This window comes from Eretmochelys imbricata, chromosome 1 (assembly GCF_965152235.1).
Source record: "Eretmochelys imbricata isolate rEreImb1 chromosome 1, rEreImb1.hap1, whole genome shotgun sequence".
In the NCBI taxonomy this organism is placed as follows: Eukaryota; Metazoa; Chordata; order Testudines; family Cheloniidae; genus Eretmochelys; species Eretmochelys imbricata.
Window position 1 is genome coordinate 279,356,538 of NC_135572.1, and position 24,983 is coordinate 279,381,520.

Sequence of the window (24,983 nt, forward strand, 5' to 3'; positions counted from 1 at the left end):
ATCAGGACTAGGGTTTTGTATGTGAGGAGAGACAAGCAGTGCAGTGGATGCTGGTCGAGACAACTGGAAATGCTGTGGAACCCTAAAGATCCCTGTGGTTGTAAACATTGAGTGATGCCAGCTGGCAATTGCAATGAAGGAACCAGCTTACTATAAAATGTAACTTAGTTTAATAAGACCTTTCAAGCTATCTAGATGTTTTTCTTTTTTTAGATTACATTTTGTGAGCATTAAAGCTTTTGGAAGGTACAGAACTGACAGCCCTGGAGACCGAAGCTTTTTACTTACTCAGAAAGCTGATACAACACATGCAGCAGCACAGCAAGTTGCTGACCCATTAGTGTGCCTCTGTCTAGATCGGCAGGACTAACCTCTAAAGGTAACAGGTTAGATTAGTCTCGGTGCTTATTTAGTTCTTGGCCTCTCTGCTTAGAGTGTCAGTTTTTCCCAATTCAGAGGTGTTTTTTTTTTTTTTTTTTTACAATGCAGACACATGGCCACTGGAAACTGGGCTGAGACTACTCAACTCATTTTCATGTAGGGCACACAACAGCTATCCGATATCAAAAACTGTTGATCTCCATTTTCCACCACGCTGTGATGCATCTCCTTGCACAAATTAGAAGCAAAATGTTGTACATCTATTCCATTCCCAATACCCTGAGGCTTCCAGTCCCCCTACTTTTGGAAGTCAGTATGAGTTTACTGATACACAGCTTCTGATGCAATTGGCAGGGTTCCTGTGGAGCCCCCAGGCAGAACGTAACTTTCCATGGTGGTGATCCTCACCTTACGTGCAATTACTCCTCACGTTTGAGAGATGCAAGTTACAAAAGCCTAGGCTCAGAAGCCCCTGGTTTTCATTTGAGCCTCAATGTACAATTTTGTTTCAACAAAAATTGCACTTGTGTCATCAGTGTCTGATTCAGAATTTTTTTAAATGAGCTCTGGTACCATAAAGAAGTCAAATAACCAGAATGAAAGCAGTAAGTTCAGTGATGGTATTGCTTACACCACCAAAGATCCTGCCGTTCACAGGACTCAGTATAAGTGGATCCACTCCTGCAGATCATTAATTTCCACAATAGACTGCAGCATGCACAGGTTATCATCCTAATATCTACCCACACAAGAACCCTACTGTAGGGGCACACTAGCTAGTCTGCTGGATTCAAAGGGACAGGGACTTAACTCAAGCATAATTAACTTCTGATGAATCAAGAAGTTTGCTATGACTAAAACTGAGGTCAGGGACTTGACCTATTGGTACAGCAGTTCACAGTTTTCATCATCTGAAATGAGGTTGTTAAACAGTGCATGGCTGCACAGGATGTGTGGCTCATTTTTGGACACCGGTTCATAACCCCTGACTCATAGAGGACACACAAGGTATGTTGCTTCAACAATTGCATGAAATTAAGTAACAGTCCTACAGAATGTATCTACAGAGCAGAGTTGGGATGACCAGGGATGTCTGGTTCAGGATCTTAATGTCACCAAAATTAAAAATAAAAGTTTTATTTTTAATCTGAACCTCCCTCACCCAGCAAGACCTGTTTGCCTCCGAAACCAGACCCTGAAATAAATAGCCAAAATCTCATGAAAACAGCTATTCTCCTGAGATTCTGCTCCTTTTTTCTGACCCTGACCTCTCTCTTTCTCTAATTCAGGCTCCCCAGACCTCCCTCCCCACCTTTTTTTCCTGGCTCCCATTCACCACTGCTGTTTCCTGATAAGGTGTTCTCAGGTTTCCAGTCAGTCTGCCTGCTTCTCCCCAGCCTGCAGTGTCTTTTTGGGACAGAATCTACCATCCTCTGCTAATAGGGGATTTCTGAGCTGTTGACATTCACACGTGAGTCAGCTCAGAGAAACAGCATTCCCTCTGTCAGTAGCCCAGCTCATGGGAAACAGGGTACTACCTGAGCCCATATACAAGCAGCTATTTGCTTTCACATATGGATTCCTAGCTAACTAGAGAGTAAAGTGCTCTTTTGCTTGTCTCACACATACTTCTGCACTCTCTCTCTCCTGACACCACAGCTTGTAATAAGGAGAAACCTTGCTATTTGTGGATCGCTTGCTAGTCAAGGTTAGTTATACCTATCCACCCATGTTTTTGGAGAAGTGGATAGGTAAGAGTCCTCTTAAAATGTGCAGTTGGGAGTTAAGTTATATTCTGGTAGAAGTATAAGGAGTGCATACTTTAGGTTCTCTCTTATGGGGCCAATGCTAAAATCAGGGAATTAGCAATCACAATGAGTGATGAGACTGTAATAGCTCCTCCTCAACCAGTGATGGCTGGAAAAAATAATCTGGCTCAGGAAAGAATAAGGCCATATTAGAGAGGGACTTGGGTGCTAAATACACTAGGGCCAGATCATGCCCTCCCATGGGAAAGGGCTCTGTCTTCTGTCAGGAGCAACTCCATAAGAGGCTCCTCCATGAGAAGGCCAGAGAAAGGATGATTTTCCTACCCCTCTGGTCCAGCCAGTCTCCACATGCTCCATCCACACAGACCCAAGACTCAGGGAGCACATGCTGCAGGGTATGGGGACATGCCTGGGGTTACAGGGAAATACCACGGAAAAGGCAGAGTCCCTGTTCCACAGAGGAGGAGGAAATCTTGGTCATAGTTTGAAAGGAGCAAGGCATTAGTTTCATTCAATTTTATTCAAAGTTTTCTCCATGGCTGCAGACAATACATAACCCTACTGTTGGCAAATGACCAAAATGGGAGACCTCAGCCATATGTGACCAGTAGAACTGTCACAACCTTCAGAAATATAGCCCTGAGATGACAGAACAGATGAAGGAACTCTTTACATCGAGAATATCCAATAATTGCAATTCTGTATCTTCAACTAACTTGTCATGCCATGCCTGGACAAATATATGTAACCCTTCTGCCCATCAGAGTTGGCAGCAACAAGGGCCGGGTTCAGTATCTAGGGGTTCCATTCCAATAACACAATGCAAAACCGGCTTGAGCCCCCAACCAGTGAGTGACCTGGGACAAATATATACCACCCCCGCTGGGCGCCTCCAAGAGGCAATACTTCCCCTCTTGCAAGCACATAGTCTGAGTGTAGCAAAAAGCCTTTTAATAACAGAGAGAAACAATGTGGCATTATGTTGGGGAAATACTACCAACAGGATTCATAACACAACCCATGAGCAAAAAACCCACCCCAGGCAAATTGGGGCGTGTCCTTTTCCTTTGGTTCTTGAGTTCAGCAACCCAAAATCACCCAAAGTCCCAAAAGTCCAATGACCCAAAAGTCTCTGTTCCTGGTCAGGGCAGCCCCAGAATTTGAAAGTTTATCTGCAGAGTTTTACTTCCCAACCTGGGTGGAGATGGGGGGGGCAGGGTTAAGGGGCACCTTACATGGTCCAAAGCTCATTACCCCACCTTTCCATGGGGCTCCACTCTGCCAGCCGCCCCCATAAGCTGCGCCAGGCATCCGGCAAACTGCTCTGCTCCACAAAGTGCTCTACCATATATCTTCAGGCTCCCCCACTACTTAACACAACACTCAGTGATTTCAGCTCTTAGTAAGTTTAGCTCTTTTGTGATTTCAGCTTGTAGTAGGGGAGCCTCAGGGCTGTTGCACCATTAGCCCAAAGTGAATTCAGCTCAGTAGCCTATAACTAGACTCCTAATGGAATCAAAATTAGCTCTTATATTCCACAGTAGAGGAGGAAATGTAATTAGCATGTAAAGCCCTCACCAGGAGATCCATACCACCAAGTATTAATATCTGTCCTCAGCCTCTCTTCATTCACTGGCTTTTGGAACCCATAACCCTTGCCTAGTGAGTGCTGCTTAGTTGATGGTGAGTCCCTCCATCATAACAAAAGGCCGAGTACAGTTCCACTGTCCTTGATTCACATAATCAGGATAATAACAGTTTATTCCTGCCCCAATAACAGAGAAACTGGGGTTCCTACAGCAGCCAAAGTCACCATCTAGGCAGGGTGGGTGTGCCTATGCAAATGAGATCAGCCCCTGAAGTTCTTTTCCACAACCCACCATGACTCGCCACCAGATGTCAGGGTAGAGCTCATCCTGACTCTGCTTACATATAGAACCACATTTATTTCATAGGTACTTCAGTGACCATAGCTAAGAGCTACTTATTACACTGTTTGTAAGAAAACTTTATAGAAAGTTGCAGAACAGACAAGAGGAAGGGGCATATAGCTAAACCAGGAGGCAGAGGGGAGTGGGAAATCTATTCAGAGGTTTGACCATGGGGCATCCTTTTGGAACTAACTGACAATGGGAGAGGATATGAAATAAGCACCAAAAGACAATGCCCTGTTGTTCCTGCAACAGATACATAAAAAATATTCCCTGTCCATTGCCTATTCTTTCTGAACCCTTTTGTTTATTGTACTCATAACCATTTCTTTGTCTTTTTAGATGATGTAAAATGATTTTGTTATAAGAAAATAACACTAAGGAATATTTGTCTAGAACCTTTTGGAAGTCAGTACTTAATATCTGAAAGTCTAGCCTCAGAGCAGAGCAAACTTAGCCATCTAGGTCTTTGGACCACTGACTCTTGTAAAAACCACTTATTCAAATCATGACCAAAAAATACTAAGCAGTGATTAACAGATTGGGAGGGGGAGCTCACAAATTCTGGTGGCTGTAGGTCATTATGTGTATTGATATATGGCAGTGACTTGACATTGCATCAACTTGTGTGATAGGACATGACACGGGGAAGAGAACAGTGATACGGAAAAACAGATATCAGAAAGGAGTCCATGTCCCCAAGTAGGCCCACAGCCAGTCAAGGAAAAGTGTGTGGTTGCACATCAGGGTATGTCTACACAGCACATTAGTGAGGTGTGTGCACGGCATGTGTATCTACATATTGCTGTGAAAATCAGGCTGCGTCCACACTGTGATGTGTAGCTACACATGAGTGAAAGGTTCTGGTTGGAGGAAGGTAGCAGGAAAAGGCTCCGACAGCAGGGAGCTCCTGGACACTTTCCTTACCGCCTCCCCCCTACCAGAGCCTTTCCTCACTGCTACAGCCTTTCGCTATGGTGGCGAAAGGCTCTGTCAGCAGGGAGGGACCAGCCCACTATCCAGGTAAAAATATTACATTGCTTGGGGATGGAGAGCCATGTAGATTCATACCCTAATGGTTCACATGTGTCTTTCTCTACTTGCATATGCCATGTCTCACCATCTACACTGCAATTGATACCCCTGCTGTGGGAGGTGTATGGAATCTATACAAAGCCGTAAGGAGTGTGCCGAGTAGATGTACTCTCAGTGTGGAATTGTATAATGGACTGACTGTTGTGCTCCTAGCTATCCTCCCCACTCGGGCACCCCCTAAGGAGTTCTAGGAGGGGAGAGGAAACTGGCATAGAGTCCAGAGAATGGCTGACTAGGAGAGAGGATGCCAGTATCAGGATTTCCATTTACCTCTGGAAGGAAGGAAAAACTGGAAGTGGTAAGCTCCCCCATTTTTTCCTTTGTGCTTCCTGGAGGGAACCAGCTGGGTCAGAACTTCCTGCAGAAGAAAGGAGGCAGATAGGGTACTCCCACCTTGGACAATTGTTTCTCTGACTGTGCCAGTAATACTCCACCTAAGGAGGCTTGGTACCCTATAAACTGTCCAGCCAGGTAACAGCTGGTCCTGCTACTCCTACTCTAATCTCCATTTCTCCAGCCAGTGAGGAGGACACAGCATGTTGCAGGGATCTCAGTTCCCCCAAAGCCTGGAGAGGAAAGGAAGGATGGGACACTTTGCTCCTTCACATCCCCCGCCTTCCGATAACAAGGAGAAAAGGCTATAACTAATTTAGAACCTTTCACCCCTCTAATAGTTATCAGAGCAATTGTATTAGGTTTTAGTAGGGGAGGGTGTAAGTTCACCCTAAGGCAAAATTTCAAGATAAGTTCAGTTGCCCCCCTGTTGACCTGCTGACCATCAAAATCCTGCTTTGAAATGGTTGTAACTAGCTGATGCAGGTGGACAGAGATTTGACTAGTTAAAATTACTAAGATGCAGCCAAGATTTCGGCAAACCTAACAGTGACACCTCTGAACAGGATAAGGCTGCGTTATAAACGTAAAAAGCCGAGAGCAAAACTAATCTTGCATATCAAAATATTACAACTAAATCATTACCAGTTATTGTGCCCTGTGGTTAATATAAGGAAGGAATTTGACTCCCTAAAGGTCCTTCACTGACTCAGATTTAAAAAGGGGATTAATTATTCCTACTTTACCAGTGAAATATGTAAAAGTAAAATATTTTAACATACAAATATCTGATTACTGCTGCTGACTGCAGCAAAAATCTATAAAGGTGAATTGTTCCCCTGTGTCTTTTTCTACCAAGAGAATGCAATTAGAAGATTTTTTAACAACATCTTCTTTTTCAATCAGGCCAAGAGACCGATTTTCAAGTGTTTATTGTGATTCTACAAATTCAAACTTCTTTTCAACATCTTTTCACATTTCACAGACTTTGATTTTAGATTTGCACCTGGTCACAGCCTAAGGGCAAACAGAGAGGGTACAAGTCAAAACACAGACATAAACCTGTAGTATTTAGACAGGAGAGCCAACAGTATAGTAAATTTACACATGTTCATGTTGCTTTTAGTTTACTAAATGAATATCAGTTATTGTATTTGGGCTCCCTTTAGTATATTGGAGTTTTAAAAACAGTACAGAACTGTATTTCAGCAATTGCTGTTATTTACATCAAATAAAGCTGCAGATTACTAAATCAACTTATAAATCTAAATAGTGAGCTGGACACATCATTAGTCACATTTGTGTTCTATTAAAGCCCCACTGTAGTACCAAAAATGAGGTTAAAGTAATTTCCTTTCTGGTGAAAATGCACTTTTAAATCTGTTTATATGAAACATTTCTGACCACAAATGTTAAAATCATTCCACTAATTAAAACAATAAGCAACAGGCTTTTCATATACATTCAGGAATACACTGCAATATTTTTAAAATGTATGGAATTATATTCTTTAGCTAAACTACTTGGTTCATGCAATGGCTGTACCATTTGCAGAGACAGGTTAGTATTTGTATAAAGAGTTTAACTTAAGGCTATTCATAGGGTTTTTTTTCTGCTGCTAATCTACATTTTGACTAACTCCAAGATTAATTTTATATCATTTCCTTGAGTTATACAGACTATAAACAAGAAAAATAGCCAAACTATTTTTTTCCAGTAAAGTCAATGATTCAGATAAGCAAGGATAAAACAGAAGAAAAAACTCTGGTAAATATATGTTTTAGGGAAGTTAAGAAAATATGTAAGATGAATTACAATCAAGCTTCTGTGTTGTACTGTACAAGCAGTTTGGGATCCTAAACAGATGAAAAAGAAATAAAGCAAATGAAAAAAAAGGGGGCTGATAAAGATTTTGGCTACAATACAGGAGACATATCATTACCATATGATCTAATGTGGGTGTCAGCCTGGATTGTGTTCATTGAGGGAAACCTTATTTTTTAACTGTGCTGTGGAATAGAAGCAGGAGGGTTTTCCACCAAGTGACAGTCACTGAGCAGTAACCTACCCCCTCCTCCTTTCCACACCTGCAAGTCCTTTGCCGGGGCTGAATATTTAGTTTAATTACATCTCAGCTTTGAGAGCTCCTCTTGCAAATCCCTGGATTAAAAAGGTATGGCTTTCAATCATTGTCCTGAACTATGCTTCAGACTAATAAAACTTCAGTCAAGGCTAGAGCAAAAATGGTTGCATTTTACTGGGAGAAGCAAGAAAAAGCCTACTAAATGTTTAGTAATGTTAGTGTTGTACCCTGAGCTTGTGTTGTTTGAGAACATGAGAAGAAGAATACGTTCTCAAGGACTGAGTACATTTCCTATTGTTCATTTGATTATTGCTGTCTTTTGTTTGATGTGTAGAAGTAATACTATATTGCTTTTTTTCTTACTGTGAAATTTGGCAGCAGGATATTCTGTGTTTGTAGTCACATATTTAGAGTATATGATATAGTGTGTGGGAGAAAAATGTATGAGTAGTTTCAATTCTGGTTGCAAAGACAGTGAAATTTTGCAGTCTTTCTTTCCATGTATTTTAAACTTTAGTAGGAATATTTTCAGTTTCAAAATAATGTGATGTACAGTTATACAGACTTGATGAATGTCTTTATAAAATTAGAAAGTGGTATGTTAACATATATAAACAATGGACTACACCTCTGAGAGAAGGTGGCTCTGAAAGAAAGAGTTGAAAAACAAAATTCCTAAAGAGCTGAAACTCCTGTCAGTGGACATTCGGGCTCTCTTTAAAATCCCAACTATTGTGTTTGCACACCTATTGTTTAGTATACAGAATAGGTAAGACACGTGGTCCAGGGATTTTTTTTTTTAATTGTACATTTCATTCAAGTAAAACTTTATGATATTATAAGAAACTCTTCGGACAGAAAGTGGTCATTTTTTCATTAGTTGTAGGGTAAAAAGAAGACCACCAATACAGTGGTTTCTGGTGACGTGAAATGATGCAGCTTTTGTGGAAAAGTCTTCCTCATTGTGTACATATAATTAATGCAAATGTAAACAGTTTTGTGCTCTAAGCCCAAATACCACATCACAAACCATTACAAATTCAATTAAATCCGTCTTTCCCTCTTCCTTTCTAAATGAGGTGTGAACATTAATAGGACAATTTTCTTTTATATGATTTTTAAATGGCTGTTGTTTTGTTAGGAATATATATATATATTCCTATCTTCTGATTATTTTTCATTAGTATGATTTTCTCCCATTGAGTCCTTAATGCAATATATATATATAATCTAAGCCCCATAATATCCATTATGGCCCTAACCCTGCAGTTCTCACTCACGCAAGACTCCCATTGAACTCATTAGGGGTCTTGGCTGTGTAGTGACTACAGGATAAGGCCCTATGACAGTATTTAGTTGATATATGTCATCAGTATATATTAGTGTGCATGAGTAAAATATGAAAAGTGCCTCTATGTTGTTTGTCAGACAATTTATTTCCAGTAGAGGATCCTGACTCTGCTTTCTTTGAAACTAATGGACATTTTACCTCTGGGATCAATGGGAACAGGATCAAAATGTTAATGGGTCAAAAACAGTTTACTTTATACCCAGGAGAACCTCTTTAAATCAGCCATAGCATGCCAGTATCATGGTATTTCTCTTGTGTATCTGATTCACATGGCATCTCAAAGTTAATGTAAATTCAGAAAAATTGTTTTTGCTCTGCTAATATTTCTGTTGTTTACAATACAACATGCTAAGATAAATGGTAATAAATTATGACTTTTACCAAGGGACAGAATATTTTTGGAAACTGTATTGTCGTTTTACTACCCTCCACTCCGAAATTATAAGAGTGCTGAATTAGATGAAGTAGTACTAAGAAAATGGTAATGGATTAATGGCACTTTGTTATATTTTTCTTACTTTCTCTCATACTTATAATTGTGTAGTCTCACCACACTCAGTACCCCTTGTACCTGGAATACCCGCTATGGGGATAAATTGGATTACAATTGATGGCACACTACAGACTGTACAGGAAAAGAAAATGCTTCTAATTCTAATTAAAAGCCATATTGCAATACACATAATCACACTGAATAATACCTTTCTCCCGGTGAAGTCCCACTGAAGACAAAGGGATTATTTACAGAGTAAAATATCCTTACTCATATTTGATAGTATCACAATCTGGTCCTAGAATGGCTAAATTAGAGAGACTTTAGTTATAGTTTTAAAATATTTTAAAGTATGCCATATTTTGTATGGCAGACTTGTCATCTGCTTAAGAAAAAGGGTAAAATGTTTTGGGAAGTTGCATTCTGGGAGTTATTTTATGCAAATTATGTAACAGGCATAGAGCTAGATACATTCTAATCCATCTAGCCTTAGACAACCACCAGTTCTCTAACAGAAATTTGTAGATCTAATATTCTGAAAAGAGGCCTCAAAATACAGTGCCTGGTTTCTAGTTAATTCATTTCAGAAATGAATTTTTGTATTGCTGAGTTACTAATTTAAACAATTAAATGAACATTTATTTTTGTATACAGTTATAACTGTACCTGGGACTACATTTACTAATGTAAGAAAAGGCTCCTAACGTGTCAACAACAATTCCCCTCTTCCTTCATGAAAAGGCCACCATTATTAATAGTTGAGCTCTTTAGACCCAAGAGGGATTTTTCAAGATAACTTTTTCTGTATATTGCATGTGGTAAAAAGAGAAAATATTCATGGTTAACTAATTTGTAATCATCTACCACAAAATATGAAAATTACTCTGAATATTGGAAGTTTGAATATTTCCCTCAACACTGAACAATGCATGCCAGATACTCTAAACTTGCAGAAACTAACTTAGGGCCCAGTCCTAAAACACATATGTATGTAGCTTTCCTCTTTGAGTCCAGTGGGACTACTCACATGAGCAAAGTTGCTCCTGTGGAAGAAAAATGTTTTCAGGATCAGGTCCCTAAGTCTCATTAGAAAATATGCTGACAAAAAATAAGTATAAACTCAAATGCTTATGCAGTGCAAAGCAAAAGATTTTTTTTTAACACGACATAGTTATAAAATAACATACCCTAAGCCAAGTAATTGGAAAGGAGGCCAAGAAGAAACCAACATGAAATGAAGCTTCATAATGTTCTTTAAACTGGGAAATAAGTATAATTTAATCAGCTAAAAGTTTTTTGCCCAATCTCCAGATCTTGTTCCATTTCCCAATCAGCCTCGGTGGGCTATAATTTAGCACACACACACACAACAGGCTGGCTCTTAAAAAAAAATTACAAGACATGAAATATGCATTATGGTGGATTTGAGAATCTCAGGTTCATCCCTAAAGGAACAAACTCATAGCTAACAACTGGCAGTGAAAGCACACACTCAAACTGCTACGGTGGCTAAGTACTGACAAATGGAAAACGTGGCTTATTGTGTTGACTGTTTTGTTTAATAATGTTGACAACACTTCCTGTTCCTAATAAATGCAAACAGATGTGTTTACAATTACCCTAAACCTCCTCTGTAAAAAGTGTTTTTGACAAGTATTTAACATTCTCCTACCCATGTAATAAGTGGCCTATCTGTAATGAACAGGAACACATTTATGTAATTGGTATATATGCTGTGTATCTCCTTAGGAAAGCAGCTTTGCAGGAATGATAGAATGCTACCATTCTTTAAACCTTTGATTTGAATCCTAGGTTCACTGGTTCTGTTCTGAGTAGATGAAGTAAACCATGAAGGTGGCTGTCTTCTTCCTCCTGCTTCTGCCAGTATGCTGGGCCAAACCATTCCACCAAAAAGGCTTGTTTGAGTTTATGCTAGAAGACGAAGGATCTGCTGATCTTCCTCCGACAGACAGTCCTGACATATACCTACCCGGAGCAGTATGTCCATTCCGCTGTCAGTGCCATCTTCGGGTTGTTCAGTGTTCAGATTTAGGTAAGCTGTGAAGTAGCTTCACAGAGAATCTGTCTATGCTTGTTTTATAGCTAACTGTTTGCAGGTACTTTAGATGGATGGCATAACTAGTGAGTCCTGCCACACTATAATTTGGTTGTTGTTGAAGACTCGCTTTATACAAAAAACCTTGCTAAGGTTGTTGTTAACTAGAATGAACTGTATGAAGGGGTCTATAAAGTCTAGGAAGCTGGAGATTTGTGGTGATGACCAGTGAAAGGTTTGTGCTGTATGTATATTTTCTTGCAAAACCACAACCTCTGCAAGCAAAATCACTTTTCTAGGCTCTATAATTTATGTATCTCAAATGAATCCAAGGGGATTAGATGGTAGGGATGGGAAAATCTTAAAAGGCTCTAAATTCTATAGGCCACTTTTTGTTATCCTTACTCACACAGAAAAACCATCCTATTTATATTTATATGTAATAGGTGTAGGTATATTATAATACTTTTGTCTGTTGGCTTTATTGTATGGATGGCTGGGTGGTGTTGGTGGCTTGTGACATTCCAGAGGTCAGACAAGATGATCTGGTTGTACCTTCTGGCCTTATACTCAATGATTCTATGATGATTCAATGATTTCAATGGAACTGTGTGTGTAGTAAAGGCTTTACTCACTATGGATGAAACCGGACCCTTAATTAGACTGAAGCTATTTACTTGGAGAAAAAAGTTCACAAACATTTCAAAACATCAAAAAACTTTTAGAGCCATTTATAAAACATTTGGCTACGAAATTATTCAGGTCCAGATCGTGATACCTTACTTACAATAAGTAGCACCTTTAATGGCACTATTTATGGAGTAACTTTAATGGGACTACACATAGCATATTATTCAACATGAGTAGCGGTATCACAATTTGGCCCTGAAAGGAAATCAAAAGTTGTTTTCTCCAAGGCAGTTGGTTGGTTTATTGAGCTGATAATGATTTGATCAAACTCACTGAAGTAATAAGAAACACTTTCAAAACAATCAACAGCTCAGCTATTTCAGTGTATTGGTATGTTTTTATTGCTTTTCTATACTGCAGCTTTGTTCTTTATAGTTATCAATCGTTTGTAGTATGGAAGTGTACAAAGGCCCCACCCAGGATTGGGGCCCTCATTGTGTTGGGCATTGCACAAAGGTCAAAGAAAAGACACTCCCTTCCCTGGAGAGTTTTTTGAATTATTGAGCATGTCACATAATTATGAAACAGTGACAGTCTGACAAAGAACCAGGAAAGAGCAAAATTCTCCAACCTAAGTTGCAGATGTGAGCACAGACTAAGAACCATCAGCATGTGCACCTCTCAGAGTACTGGTCCCAGCAGAAGAGCCCTAGCACCAAGACAACAGGTATCAAAAGTACTTTCTAAATTGGATGTTTCATGTGCCATGAAGACCTAAGGTTTCTCTACTGTTGTAAGAATGGTTAATATGAAGCTTGAATTTAGGGAATTTTAGGAACTGTGATCTCCCTCAACCTCTTCCTGCTCCATCTTATAAGGAGCCCAGGGATCTGCAGGAGGTTGGAGTCATTCACTCATAGGACCATGTCTGCACTTGTTCTGATGTCCTCCTGTCCCCTCAGTTTACTCTCTGGTGACATGGTTTCAACAGAGCTGTGCTACCAGGGACTCCCCTGAAACACAGCTGCTCCTGGGTCCTGTTTTTCTCCCACCCACCCCCAGCAGGTTCCTTGTTACTGAAGGATCTCAGTGGGAAAGGTAATATAGTCCCAGGACACATTACCTTTCCCTGATAATCTCAGCAGGCCTGATGGCAGAAGATGTGCATCCCCATCCCAGCTTGCAGCCCACATAGTGTAGATCCTGGGAAGGGTGAGATTGTGCTCTTGAGGTGGCTGACCCAACAACACACAACATCTTAGTTGAGAGGGAGGAGATATGCTCACAGAAGGATCCCTCTATGTGCAGAACATGGAGACAAAATCTGGCCCATTTTAGAGTTTAGTCCACATCCAGGGCTGGACCTTACCAGTGTCCAGGAAGTGCTGGTACAGCTGATGGGGAACTGCAAAGGAGCTATATGCAGTTCTCCAATCCTACTACTAGATTTCCTCCATCTCTGTCCCAAGTGTCTTTCACAGCAGTCTCGCAGCCTCATCTTATAACAGCCCTTTAGGGTAGGAGAATCACTGAGCTTCGTGTGCACTGGCCATATCCTCTCCAGCTCCCTGTGTTGCAGGGAAAGGATAAGGGTGCCATAGTATCTGAGAAGCCCATTGTATGCTAACTAAGGAGTCCCCCATACTGGGAATCTGCCCTCAACTGCTCATTTATCTGGCCTCTAATCTGTTCTCAGTCAACCAAGCCAATCAGCGGCTGCCAGATGAATTGGGTTCATGCAAACATTGAATGGAACTGAGGTCAGAGAAATAACGCATTGAAAAATCCACACTGAAACAATAAAACCTAACAAGGAAAAATCCACCTCCACCCAAATCACTGTCAAAGAGTGCTAGTACTTATATAACAACTCTAGGCTTTTTCCCTAGTCAAATAAATTACCCTCGCATATTATCACATTTAATCATCTTCTCCAAAGGGAGTTTATACAGAAGGCCACAAGCAGTAATAGGATCTTTGGAAGAATATATTTAAGAATTAACCAGTTCCATCCTTGCCCACAGGGAAAGAGAATGTCTGGATCACATATACAACTAAATATTTGTCATGAAAGGAGAGCCATTAGAGAGCTCCAGGCTTGATTCATCCAGACCAGTGCACTAGCAGCCCTGCTGAGGAAAGTCTGCCCAGTATGGGAGTCACAGAGGCACAAAGCACTCCCAATCTTTGCTCCACCAGGAGATCTAAAATTTGCTGGGGGGAGAGCAGCAGTAGGTGCTTGGGGATGAACTGGTTGAGCTGATTTGCTGGATAGCCTCCATTGGAAGGCTCCTGTGGAACCTCGGGCAGAATTTAATTCCCCCCTCCCCACCCCCAACAGAATTTCTGAAGGTTGGCAAGGTAAATACTCCTGCCTGAGGATGAATCTGCACCTGCTGGGACAAGGCTTACAACTTGCAAACCTCTGCCACAACAGGGGTTAAACAATCCCACCATCTGGATTAGAATATTGTTTTACACCTAAGAAGCAAGGAGCATGTATAGGGGAACTGTCAGAACTTGATCTATACCATATGGGATTCAGAGACCAACTCCGTCCTTTTTCCCAGTACATTTTGTGTCTACAGCTGAGCACATTTAAAACAAAAAATCCTAATTAAATAAATAAATACGACAAAAACAGGCATGGTGTTCCAACAACAATCGTGTCAGCTGTATTTTTTTTTTGTTTTTTTTGTTTTGTTTTTTTTAAACCAGTCATGCCCTCATAAGAATATCCCCAGGAATTGATTTGCTCTGCCTCTGAGCCAAAAGATGAACTGAGCTGTAAGCAGGTAGCTAAGTTTCCAAACTCAAAAATGGAGACGAGGAATGCACATCCATTTGTGACAAATGGCATATCAACAGTGCTGCACAATTAACGATTACCCAAATGCAACATGCCCCAGGGCTTTGAGCAGACAAGGCCATTTTGGTAGCTCATTATATAGGCTCTGTACGCTCCAGAACCTGTCCTCTTGTCAAAAAGCAACCACAGCATTGCATGATAGAATAATCTTTGTCTCAATGTGTTGCATTCTATAAGACCTAGTCAACCTTTCCCCAGAGATTGGAGTCACCTTTGCAATTAGCATTTAATCAGGGAGAGAGGATTACAGCAGGGCCTGCTCTTTAGGTATCAGTGTGTGTGTGTGTATATAGGTAGAGAGAAGACATGCCTTTATCTATCCCTCCCTCCAGCTGGCCACTGACTAATACAAGATCTCGCAAGGGGGCCATTTAGAGTGTCACTCTCCAGAAGCTGCTGCAAGAGGAGTTCCTCCTAGGGCTCTCTAGTAGGCAAGGTGGCACACATGCTTATACTGCCCCCTCGGCAGGTACAGAATGGTCCACTAGCCCTTTCATAGGGGGACAGCACCATGGCCCTGCATCATCTCTGCCTGTGTCTTGTACCCAGGTAATACATGGAAGGAGCAGTCCTTGCATCCTGAGAAGTACAGAAGATGCACTTGTGCCCAGCTGCCACACAGGACAAAAGTTGCTCCATGAGCCCTCTCTCACACACACCAATGGAGAAAATCTGGCCCTGAAATGAATAAGATGTACAAGGAAAGAATGCTCAGTCAGTGGTTAAAGCACAGGAAAGCCTGAAAATCAGATCTCAGTTCTAATTCCAGCTCAGATTGTAGTGTTTCCTTGTATGCATCATTTAACCTTCCTGTGCCTCAGTTTCTCCATTTGTAAAGTGGAGATAATACCTGCCTCAAAAAGGTGTTGTAAGGCTTAATTCCTCAGTGTGTGAAAGACTCTCTGAGATCACTGGATGAAAAGCTCACAGAAGTATAATTAGTATTGTATTTTTAAAAAAAATATTGATACAGTTTCTCTCATAGAAATATATTAACTCTTTGACCTTCCAGTCTGTACCATAGTGCCCTGATACAAATTAATTTGTCTGCTTGTTTCAAGTCTTCCAGCAACACCTAAAAGTCCTTTCTATACTCATGGCTCAATGCGGGAATATTTACTCTGCTACAAAGGCTTCCAGCTGCATTGGCATGGATCTTGATTCAGACTTCTGTTTTCACTATACAATCTGTCATGAGGAATGATATCACCTTCCTTGGTGTTGAGCCGGAATCCGCTGTAATGGGAGAAATATTCAAATATGCTTTAGGTGACTCAAATCAAACAACTGCCACATTTACAGAATATTTCTAACTTGAAAAAGTTGTTTTCAAAGTCCAGATTTAGTTTGACTAGTTTAGGAGAAAATAAATAGGGTCATTTTCTGCCATGTATATTTAGCTTGAAAATCTCTACCTCTGTGCTTGAATTTTGACCTTCATTTCAGTAAAAGACTATTTCAAGACAAATACATAACCTGAATTTTCCCTGGGCTTTTAAATGGCATGCACACATATTCAGATAATGAGATTTTTTTTAAAGAAAAATATGGCTATTTTATTTATCTTCTAGCTTTTGAACCTTTAGGATATGCTTCCTTTCTGTTTTCAAGATTTTTTTTCCTGCATCAATAAGAGCTAGAAACTTACTCCTATTTTAAAATAAAGGCTGAAATTTTCACGCAATCCCCTGATTCCAGAAGCCAGAGTTTTAAGAAAAATAACAAATATGGAGAGATTCACAGTAAGATCATGAGAGTTGGCAGCACTCCAGGATAGTGATTTAATTGCTATCTAAATAGGTATTTGGAACAGACCACCAATGGTAATGGTGGATTCATCATCTCCTGTGGTCTTCCTATCGAGACTGGATGCCCTTTTGGCAGATATAACTTTTGTTTGACCAAAACATTGGGGCTCAGTACATGGGTAAATAGATGAAATTTAATGGCCCATAACATATTGGAGTTCAGACTATATGAGCTAATAGTCCAATTTCCTTCCTCTCTGCTCCCAGCCTTAAACTCTACGAATACGGTCTTGCAGAGATCTGTTGAACAATTGCATCGATATTAGAGCCATGTCTGTGGGAGCTCAGTTTACCCTAAAACTGAAGAGTGATTCAGTGGATGATGAGAATTCACTGGAAAATGTGATCATGTCACGATATTTGTATAGCATGACTGTGGCATCACTAACTGACCAGCACATATCTTGCAGTAAATATACCATGGATTATATTATTTGTGGTGATAGCTCATAGAGATCTACACTGGGTAACAGTTTTTATGCATATCTTAGAGTTGAATAAACAACATAGAACTCAGAACATTCTAAAAGTTTCTGAAGTCTAGAATCCATGAAATTATAAAACTTCCTTGAAAATTGTCAAAACAATGGCTAGTGCTAGGCAAAAGTAAACTACGCCCACATTGCAATAAACATTATCATCAGCAATGTCAATGTAGCTACAAAGCAGGTCTCATAGCTCATACATACTTGATTTGCTAATGTTCCGATTCTCCTGTTGATAAGCTTCTGCTTGAGAATTAATCTCTCTTTAAAAGTTAATTTTGTGTTAATTTTCTTGTTCAGACATGAGAGTTGCCATTTCTATGCATTTCCTGTGTCATACATGCGATTCTTGAGTTTTTTGTTTCAAGTTGGAAAATAGCGAACTTTTTCAAATATTAAGTAGAAGAGTGTGAAATCCCCACTCTATTGGGGTCAATGGCAAAAAAATCCCATTGACTTCAATGGGAGTCAGGATTTGACTTTTCCCAATTTAGCTGGCAGTTTTTTGGATCACACTATATTAAGAATGTTTATAAAAATGTATATCACGTAAAGAAATGTTTAATAGATATTTTAAGTAAAGGTTAATCAATTGTTATAGAATCCAACAGGACAAGTTTCTTATAGCCATGATTTAGCCATCAATAAGATCTTCTGTTAATAGTCTCATAACCATCTATAATGCATACTGCTCACGTGTGTAATATCTTACTGCATCTATTAATCATTTATTAACTCTTTATAAACTATATGTACTCAATATGAAGCATGACTATGTCTAGACTGTGCTGCGTAATGTCCTCCAAAGACTCCAAACCAATACTTTGAAATAGTCAAAGAGAAGCTACACTCAGAGAATCCATCTCAGTTTGTACACTGAACCCAATGCAAGCCAGGATGGGATTTTGAAAGTTTAGAGTCTTATTCTGGACCCACTGAAGTCAATGGTAAAGCACCCATTAATTTAAATGATGCAAGATGAAGTCTTTAGTGATTACTGGGTACTCACACAGCGCCTAGGTCAGCAAGGTACTTAAACTGCGTAAGGTTGAACACCAGATGAATACTGCCTTTGAAGGGAAACTCCGCACTTCCAGTATCTTCAAAAGGTGATTGAACAAAGATGTTCCAACCCAGATATTTAGATGACAATTTGCTGGCTCATTGTATCCATTTAGATGTTTCCCAGAAAAGATCTTTAGGAGAGCTTGCTACTCCCACTGCCATTCAGCAGCGGCAGAACCAGGAAAAGACTACGCTAGACTAGGGGTTCTCAAACTGTGGGTCAGGACCCCAAAGTAGGTTGCAACCCCATTTTAATGGGGTTACAAGAGCTGGCGTTACACTTGCTGGGGTCTGGGACTGAAGTCTGAGCCCCACTGCCCGGGTCCGAAGCCGAAGCCTGAGCTGGCAGTGGGGCTCAGGTTACAGGCCTCGTGCCTGGGGCTGAAGCCCTGGGGCTTTGGTTTTACCCCCCCAGGCTGGTGGGGCTCAAGCTTTGGCTGTGAGCCCCCAACCCGGGATGGCCAGGCTTGGGCAGGCTCGTGCTTCAGTCCCCCCTGCTGGGGTTGGGTAGCAATGTTTGTTGTCAGAAGGGGTTGGTGTGCAATAAAGTTTGAGAACCGCTGATCTAGACCCACTGTTGCTCTATATGTCAGTTACTTTATTCATAGGGCCGATATGCTCACGCCCACCAAGTATTCACAGGGAAGGGACTCAAAAGAGGGTAAGCAGGTAGTAGAGAACAGCTGTCTGTGTTTCATTACATCTGGTTTTGCCTTTTTCTGTAATGAAGTTCTCCAATAGTACAATGTTTGATTAGGCAGTTTTACCAATAAATACTTTTCTGTACACTCCATTTTTTTTAATTTAGGGTTTTCTGTGCTTGGCCTTGAAAACAGTGTTAAGACATGACACAATTGCAACTCTCTCCAATTGCATCATATTTAAAGGTTTCAGAGTAACAGCCGTGTTAGTCTGTATTCGCAAAAAGAAAAGGAGTACTTGTGGCACCTTAGAGACTAACCAATTTATTTGAGCATAAGCTTTCGTCCATTCAGCACACTATATGTAAGAGAAAATGAGACCAGATTAGATGGAGTTGTTCTGACTTGATTGTCTAGACAGAGGGGAGAGAAATTAAGACACAGAACCCAGAGTACAAGGAAATCATTGTCTCATTCCAAGACAAATCATGGGGACTACATCACAGAGGCCCAATCCTGAGTCTTTTAGCGCCTGAGGCAGAATCCTTTATGCATGCACTGAATGGAGAAGGCACCTGGGAGAAAACTGTGTAGTTGTCTGTTTACTCTTAGATTGGGATCAGTTTGGATTGCTTTGATTTGCTAAAGAACTCTAATGAGTGGGTGCTGTCAGTTTCATTCCAATAAGAAGCAGAGCCCCATGGCCTATAACTAAAATGGGAAATTTACCAAAAGACAGGGAGTGTGAAAACTGAAAGCTCTTAACAGAAAGAGAATCATTGGCATATACATGGTATATAGCTACAGGCTGCTTCCATATAATCTCTAAATATATATATGTGTGTGTATTTAGCACTTACCACCAGACAATCCGAGAGCCAACCTTTGCAACTCCCTAAGTTGTGGGAGTCAAGAATACCCTCATTTTTCACATTAAATGTGCTTGACTGTTGTCATTGTGAAGAGAGCCGAAAATATATACATTAAACACTGGGACAGAAAGCTTAGCAAAGTAATTTTTCCGAAAAGTTAAAATGTATTCAACCCTACCCGACAGAAAGGAAGAAAGAAAAAATGGTCTGGAGATGTATGGAACAGGACAGAGATAAGAAGGGAGAGGGGATAAAGAAATGGAAAATAGGAATAACCAAGAAAAAGAAACAACTTTCTGGTTACTGAGTTTATTTGATTTATGCTCCTTACATTTCCCAGAACCCCTGTAGCTAGAGTCCCAAGAGGATCATACCAAGGATGATCCTCCAGCAGCAGAGACCACCACATCTTAGGGAAATGACCCATCAATGGCTATTTTGAACATGTTTTCTCTGATATATTGTATATATCAGAGAAAACACCAGCTAATCTGGAGATCAATCATTAAATAGCTAAAAAAAAAAAAAAAAAATAGCCCAACAACATACACAAAGCCCTCCAGCAGAGAAAGGGGAGGCTCCTAGTGGCTACTTACAATCCTCACTTTATTTGGAAAACTGTCTTTTGACATTTAGTAAAGTGTTGGTAAATGTGCCCATATTCCAGCACAGCAGTTTGCTTCCATTTTTCTTGCATTAGAATGGGCTGGTGATACTCCAGGGATCCTTCCCATTTTATGAACAATGATCAAGTTAAGTTTGGGAGCCCCTAAAGAACTCTACCAATGACATGCCTCAACACCTCGTGCCCCCCCCCCCCCATAAAAGTGGTCCTGTGCAGAGGAGCATGATCACAGCAGACAAAAGTCAGTTTGGTAGAAAGCAGAGGAGAACTTAAACGTTGTTATTCATGCCTGCCCCAAAATAATAATGCTGACTCTGGCAGAGCCTGTAGTAAAAGTTGCAAAACACTTTACAATATCTGTTTCCAGATGCTTAAAAAATGAGAGCTAAGCAAAGACTGGGAAATATTGTCCCAGCTATTCATTCCAATTTGAATTTCAGTTTGGCAGTGCTCACATCCCAAACACTGGAGTGCTCAAGCTTTACTAATGTAAATACTTGTAAGAAGGGTATTTTTACCTTTAACAAATGAATATTCTCACAAAATAACATCAACGGTATAAACCGTTGTCAAATTCAAATTGCACTGTCCTAGCTAGTTACAGGAGTCCTGTGATATCTGTTTCCTGAGTGGATAATTTATATCACTAGCTACCACCAGGCAAAATGAAGTACTGTCAGCTTTGGCACTTTTAACATGAGTCTTGTGATATCTGACTTTTCACTTAAAGCCCCAGCTCCTGGAAACAAATGATTTAAGGAAATCCGAGATTCTCATATAAAGTAAATTTCTAGCTCTCTTGGCTCTGGAGAAAACTTGAAAAATGCGACCCAAGTGAGACTCTACAGGATCAAAAGACAAAGAAAAATACCTCAAACCTTTTTTTTTTTTGCAATCTTATGATTTTTAATTTTAAGTAAATCTCATGGTCCTGACACGTCTTTTGAACACTGCAGCTGGCAATCCTGGAAGTGTGACTACTGTAATTACAGTTAAATATACATTCTGAAATGCACACCATGTTGGTTAGTTAACTCTCAGAGAAAAAGGTCAGGATCTATCACGCCCTCACACCGGTGCATGAAAGTGAGAAGGGGCACTCAAGGCAAGACCCCCCCTCATTCAGAGCCTGTGCAAACGCCTGTATCAATGTTTATCACGGCAGTACCTGAGAACTTTGTATTTGACTGTGGCACATGTGCAGTTTCACCTTCCTCGGTCTCTGCGTTGGGAAGTACCAACGGATAAGTAAATGCAGTATGAAAAAAAAAAGAAGGGAATGCTATTGACAACTGCTTTAGCAGAAGGTGACGTTTAGTCTGTTGCACATGTTTTCCGATGGGGTGGCTCAGAGCCTCTATTCGTATTTTAAAAAATAAATCGGGAAACAATGGCTTTATTTTTGCCCAAACCAAAGTGGATCTTCGTGGACCAAAAGTCTCATAAGCTGAAAAGTGAACACGCTTGAAAAAGCTTTGCTGGTCACCTTTACAAAGAAGATTGCTGGTAACACTCAGATATATTCTCAAGGGCACGTCAGCTTTTTGGGTGTAAAACAAAACAAAGCCAATGGATAGTCTTTTTAACAATCATACTGTCCATTAGACTCTTAAGTCACTTCAGCACCTCTGCAGACGTTACCCAATAGCACTAGTGACTTAGTAGCAGACAAGTGACATTTCACTTTTACAGTGGACAAGTATGGGAGGGGAGTTCTGGATATTCCTCAGAATAATTTCTTATTTCACGGATCACAGGAAGCAGTTAGTAAATTATTGCCATTTGCAAATGCCACACAGTACAGAACATATTTTCAGTACATTTTGAAATGCATCATTTGTGAATTCAAAAATCATGAAGCAGACTTCCACCCCCAAAATAGCAATCCCCAAGTCCAACTATTTTCCCCAAGCTAGACATTCCACTCGCCTTGCTCCATTCCCCATCTCAAACTCTCAGTCCTCCAGACTCCACTTACTGCATCATTAAGGGGACGGGAAGTGCTGGTTAGCTCAGTGGTGCAGTCTTCCACATTCTCTCCCTGTTTTTTTTTGCCAGAGCACTTCCTGGCTGTGCATGTTCTCAAAGCCCAGAGCTGCGTGCACAGGAAATGCAAGCAGCTGCTGCAGAGACCTACTCAATCAGGAGAGCAGCCTCTGATGACTACCGCTGGGAATTACAAGTGGCTCAGCCCAAATTCCTCAGCTGTCTACAAGAGCAACATTTTAAAAGAGCCTTAAATTATGACTTTTGTGACAGTATTGTGAGTGTTGGTAAAACTGACACCTGAACCACAAGATTCATCTCTGTATTTGGATTTTGGCCTCTGCTAGAGTTCGTGGTAGAGAGTTTATTCAGGGATTTGATTCAGGCCCATCTCTTTTTACTATAGTGCAGTTTATATTATTAAATATATACAATGTAAAATACATCATGCACCACATTGCTCAGTTACAGTTGTAATAGAACTTTATGATCTGTACTGCCTAGGGTTGCCAATTTTGGTTGGACGTATTCTTGGGGATTTCATCACATGACAGTCTTTAATTGAAGCTGAATCTTTAATTCCTGAAGATGTCAGGACAATCCTGGAGCGTTAGCAACCCTAGCACTGCCTATATATTATTTTGAATATATGGTCTCAACATTGCAACAACAGAGTTTGCATTAAGACATTCATATACCAGAGAAGGCTCTGAACCCAAACTCCAGATATCAGTAATCCTGAAATTTGGCGTGTTGGAAATCCAGACTTGGATCTGGCTCTAATTGTAGCAAATAATGATGGTCCTTATCTTTATAATGAGCATAACCAACATCTTGGCTCAAAACACCCTGAACATTCAAAACCCACATGCTAACTTTGTTGCTTGAATCCGTTTCTAGCGTATCAGTATATAACACATATAACGTATATGATCTCTTATATACAATATATTTTTTGAAACATGCCATATGTCACATCAATGACTTTCCCTTCCTTCTGTGACTGCTACCATGACACACCCCTGAAAAGATGAGATTGAAGACCCTTTATAGAGAGAAAGGAAGGATGGTCTTGTGGTCAAGGTGCTGGCCTGAACCTTAGGAGACCTGGGTTCAGTCTCTGGCTTTACCACAAAGATGCTATGTGCCCTTGGGCAAGTCACTTAATGTCTGTGTCTTGGTTTTCTGAGCTGAAAAATAGAGTTAATATTTTTCAAAGCTCACAGGTGTTGTGAGGATAAATTCAGGAACGTTTGTGGAGTCCTCAGACACTATGGTGATAAGAAGTGTATATGTAAATAGGGGCCCACACAGACAAGTTGCTTGATCTATACCAACCCCCACAGACAAGAGCTCTGATCCCCTGTCCAGTTGTTAAGCCCTCCCCCCAGAAAATGATCCATATAGATTACTGAAGTGTCCATGGGGACTCACACACCTTTTGTTGCCCAGCACCTCACAAAGCCTAGGGTGGTCCCTGATGAGTTGTAGGAAAAGAATGCTAGTGATCTCCTAGTCCAGGAAAACATGCCTCAAACACATTTGATGACATTTACCATCACCAGAAATCTGTGATATCTTTAGAAAACAGCTGTATATTATTTCCTCTGTTTACTTGTGTGTATAAATGTAATGATAGGAGAACATGGGTGAAATGTAGTATGCAACGTTTGAGACCAGTTAAAAAAAGAAAGTAATTAGTGGTAGATAAACCTACCTATGACATCTTCCTAACGGTCACAAATTGGTGACATGAAAATAGAGTAGCTGGGGTAGAACGTTAGAACTTGCATTGCGGGAAAGTGGCTGAGTGGTTGCAGTGAAATAGGATTTTGATTTGACTGAGTTGTACTATATGTACCATTTTTTCATGCTTTGTGTGTATCAAAAGATCTTCTACACTTTCCACAGTATGCATCCGATGAAGTGAGCTGTAGCTCACGAAAGCTTATGCTCAAATAAATTGGTTAGTCTCTAAGGTGCCACAAGTACTCCTTTTCTTTTTGCGAATACAGACTAACACGGCTGCTACTCTGAAACCACTCAGTCTTCAGCAATTCCAATCCTGGAGTCAGTAGTTGGCTGCTTCCTCAGGGTCCAGCGAGATAGGGAGTCTGGCTGTAGGACACAACTCAGTCCTGCATTATTCAACCATTGAGCCCATAGTGCTGCCTCCATCTTCCACTATTTATAGCCTTTTTTTCCCCACTGCGCTCCAGCTGGCTGATCATGACCATGAATGTGTGGATCTTGGTAGTTTGCTTGCCCTTAATGAAAACCCTCTGCACAGCCCCAGAGACAACTACTCAGCATGCCTAGTAACTACCACCCCTCTAGGCATTCTGGGAACTTCTAAATGCTCTGTGCTGTTCTCTGCACATGCATACAGACAGAGGATTCAGCAAAAATCCCTGCTTCTTCCCCACTGTTTCTCCCCACCCCTTTAGGCTTTTTAAAGAAATAATTTGCTGCAGTAGAAGCATGTAGGTAACATACACTATACATTGTGT

General features: G+C 40.5%; 1 protein-coding gene across 4 annotated transcripts in view; it reads left to right on the plus strand.

Moving 5' to 3' along the window:
- Positions 1-11,284: 11,284 nt before the first annotated feature.
- Positions 11,285-24,983, plus strand: part of DCN (decorin) — a 39,071-nt gene continuing 25,372 nt past the window's right edge. For all 4 annotated transcript variants that reach the window (XM_077807690.1, XM_077807694.1, XM_077807692.1 and 1 more), the window contains exon 1: positions 11,285-11,489. In XM_077807690.1, coding sequence (XP_077663816.1) covers positions 11,285-11,489 — 205 coding nt within the window. The remainder of the gene's footprint in view (positions 11,490-24,983) is intronic.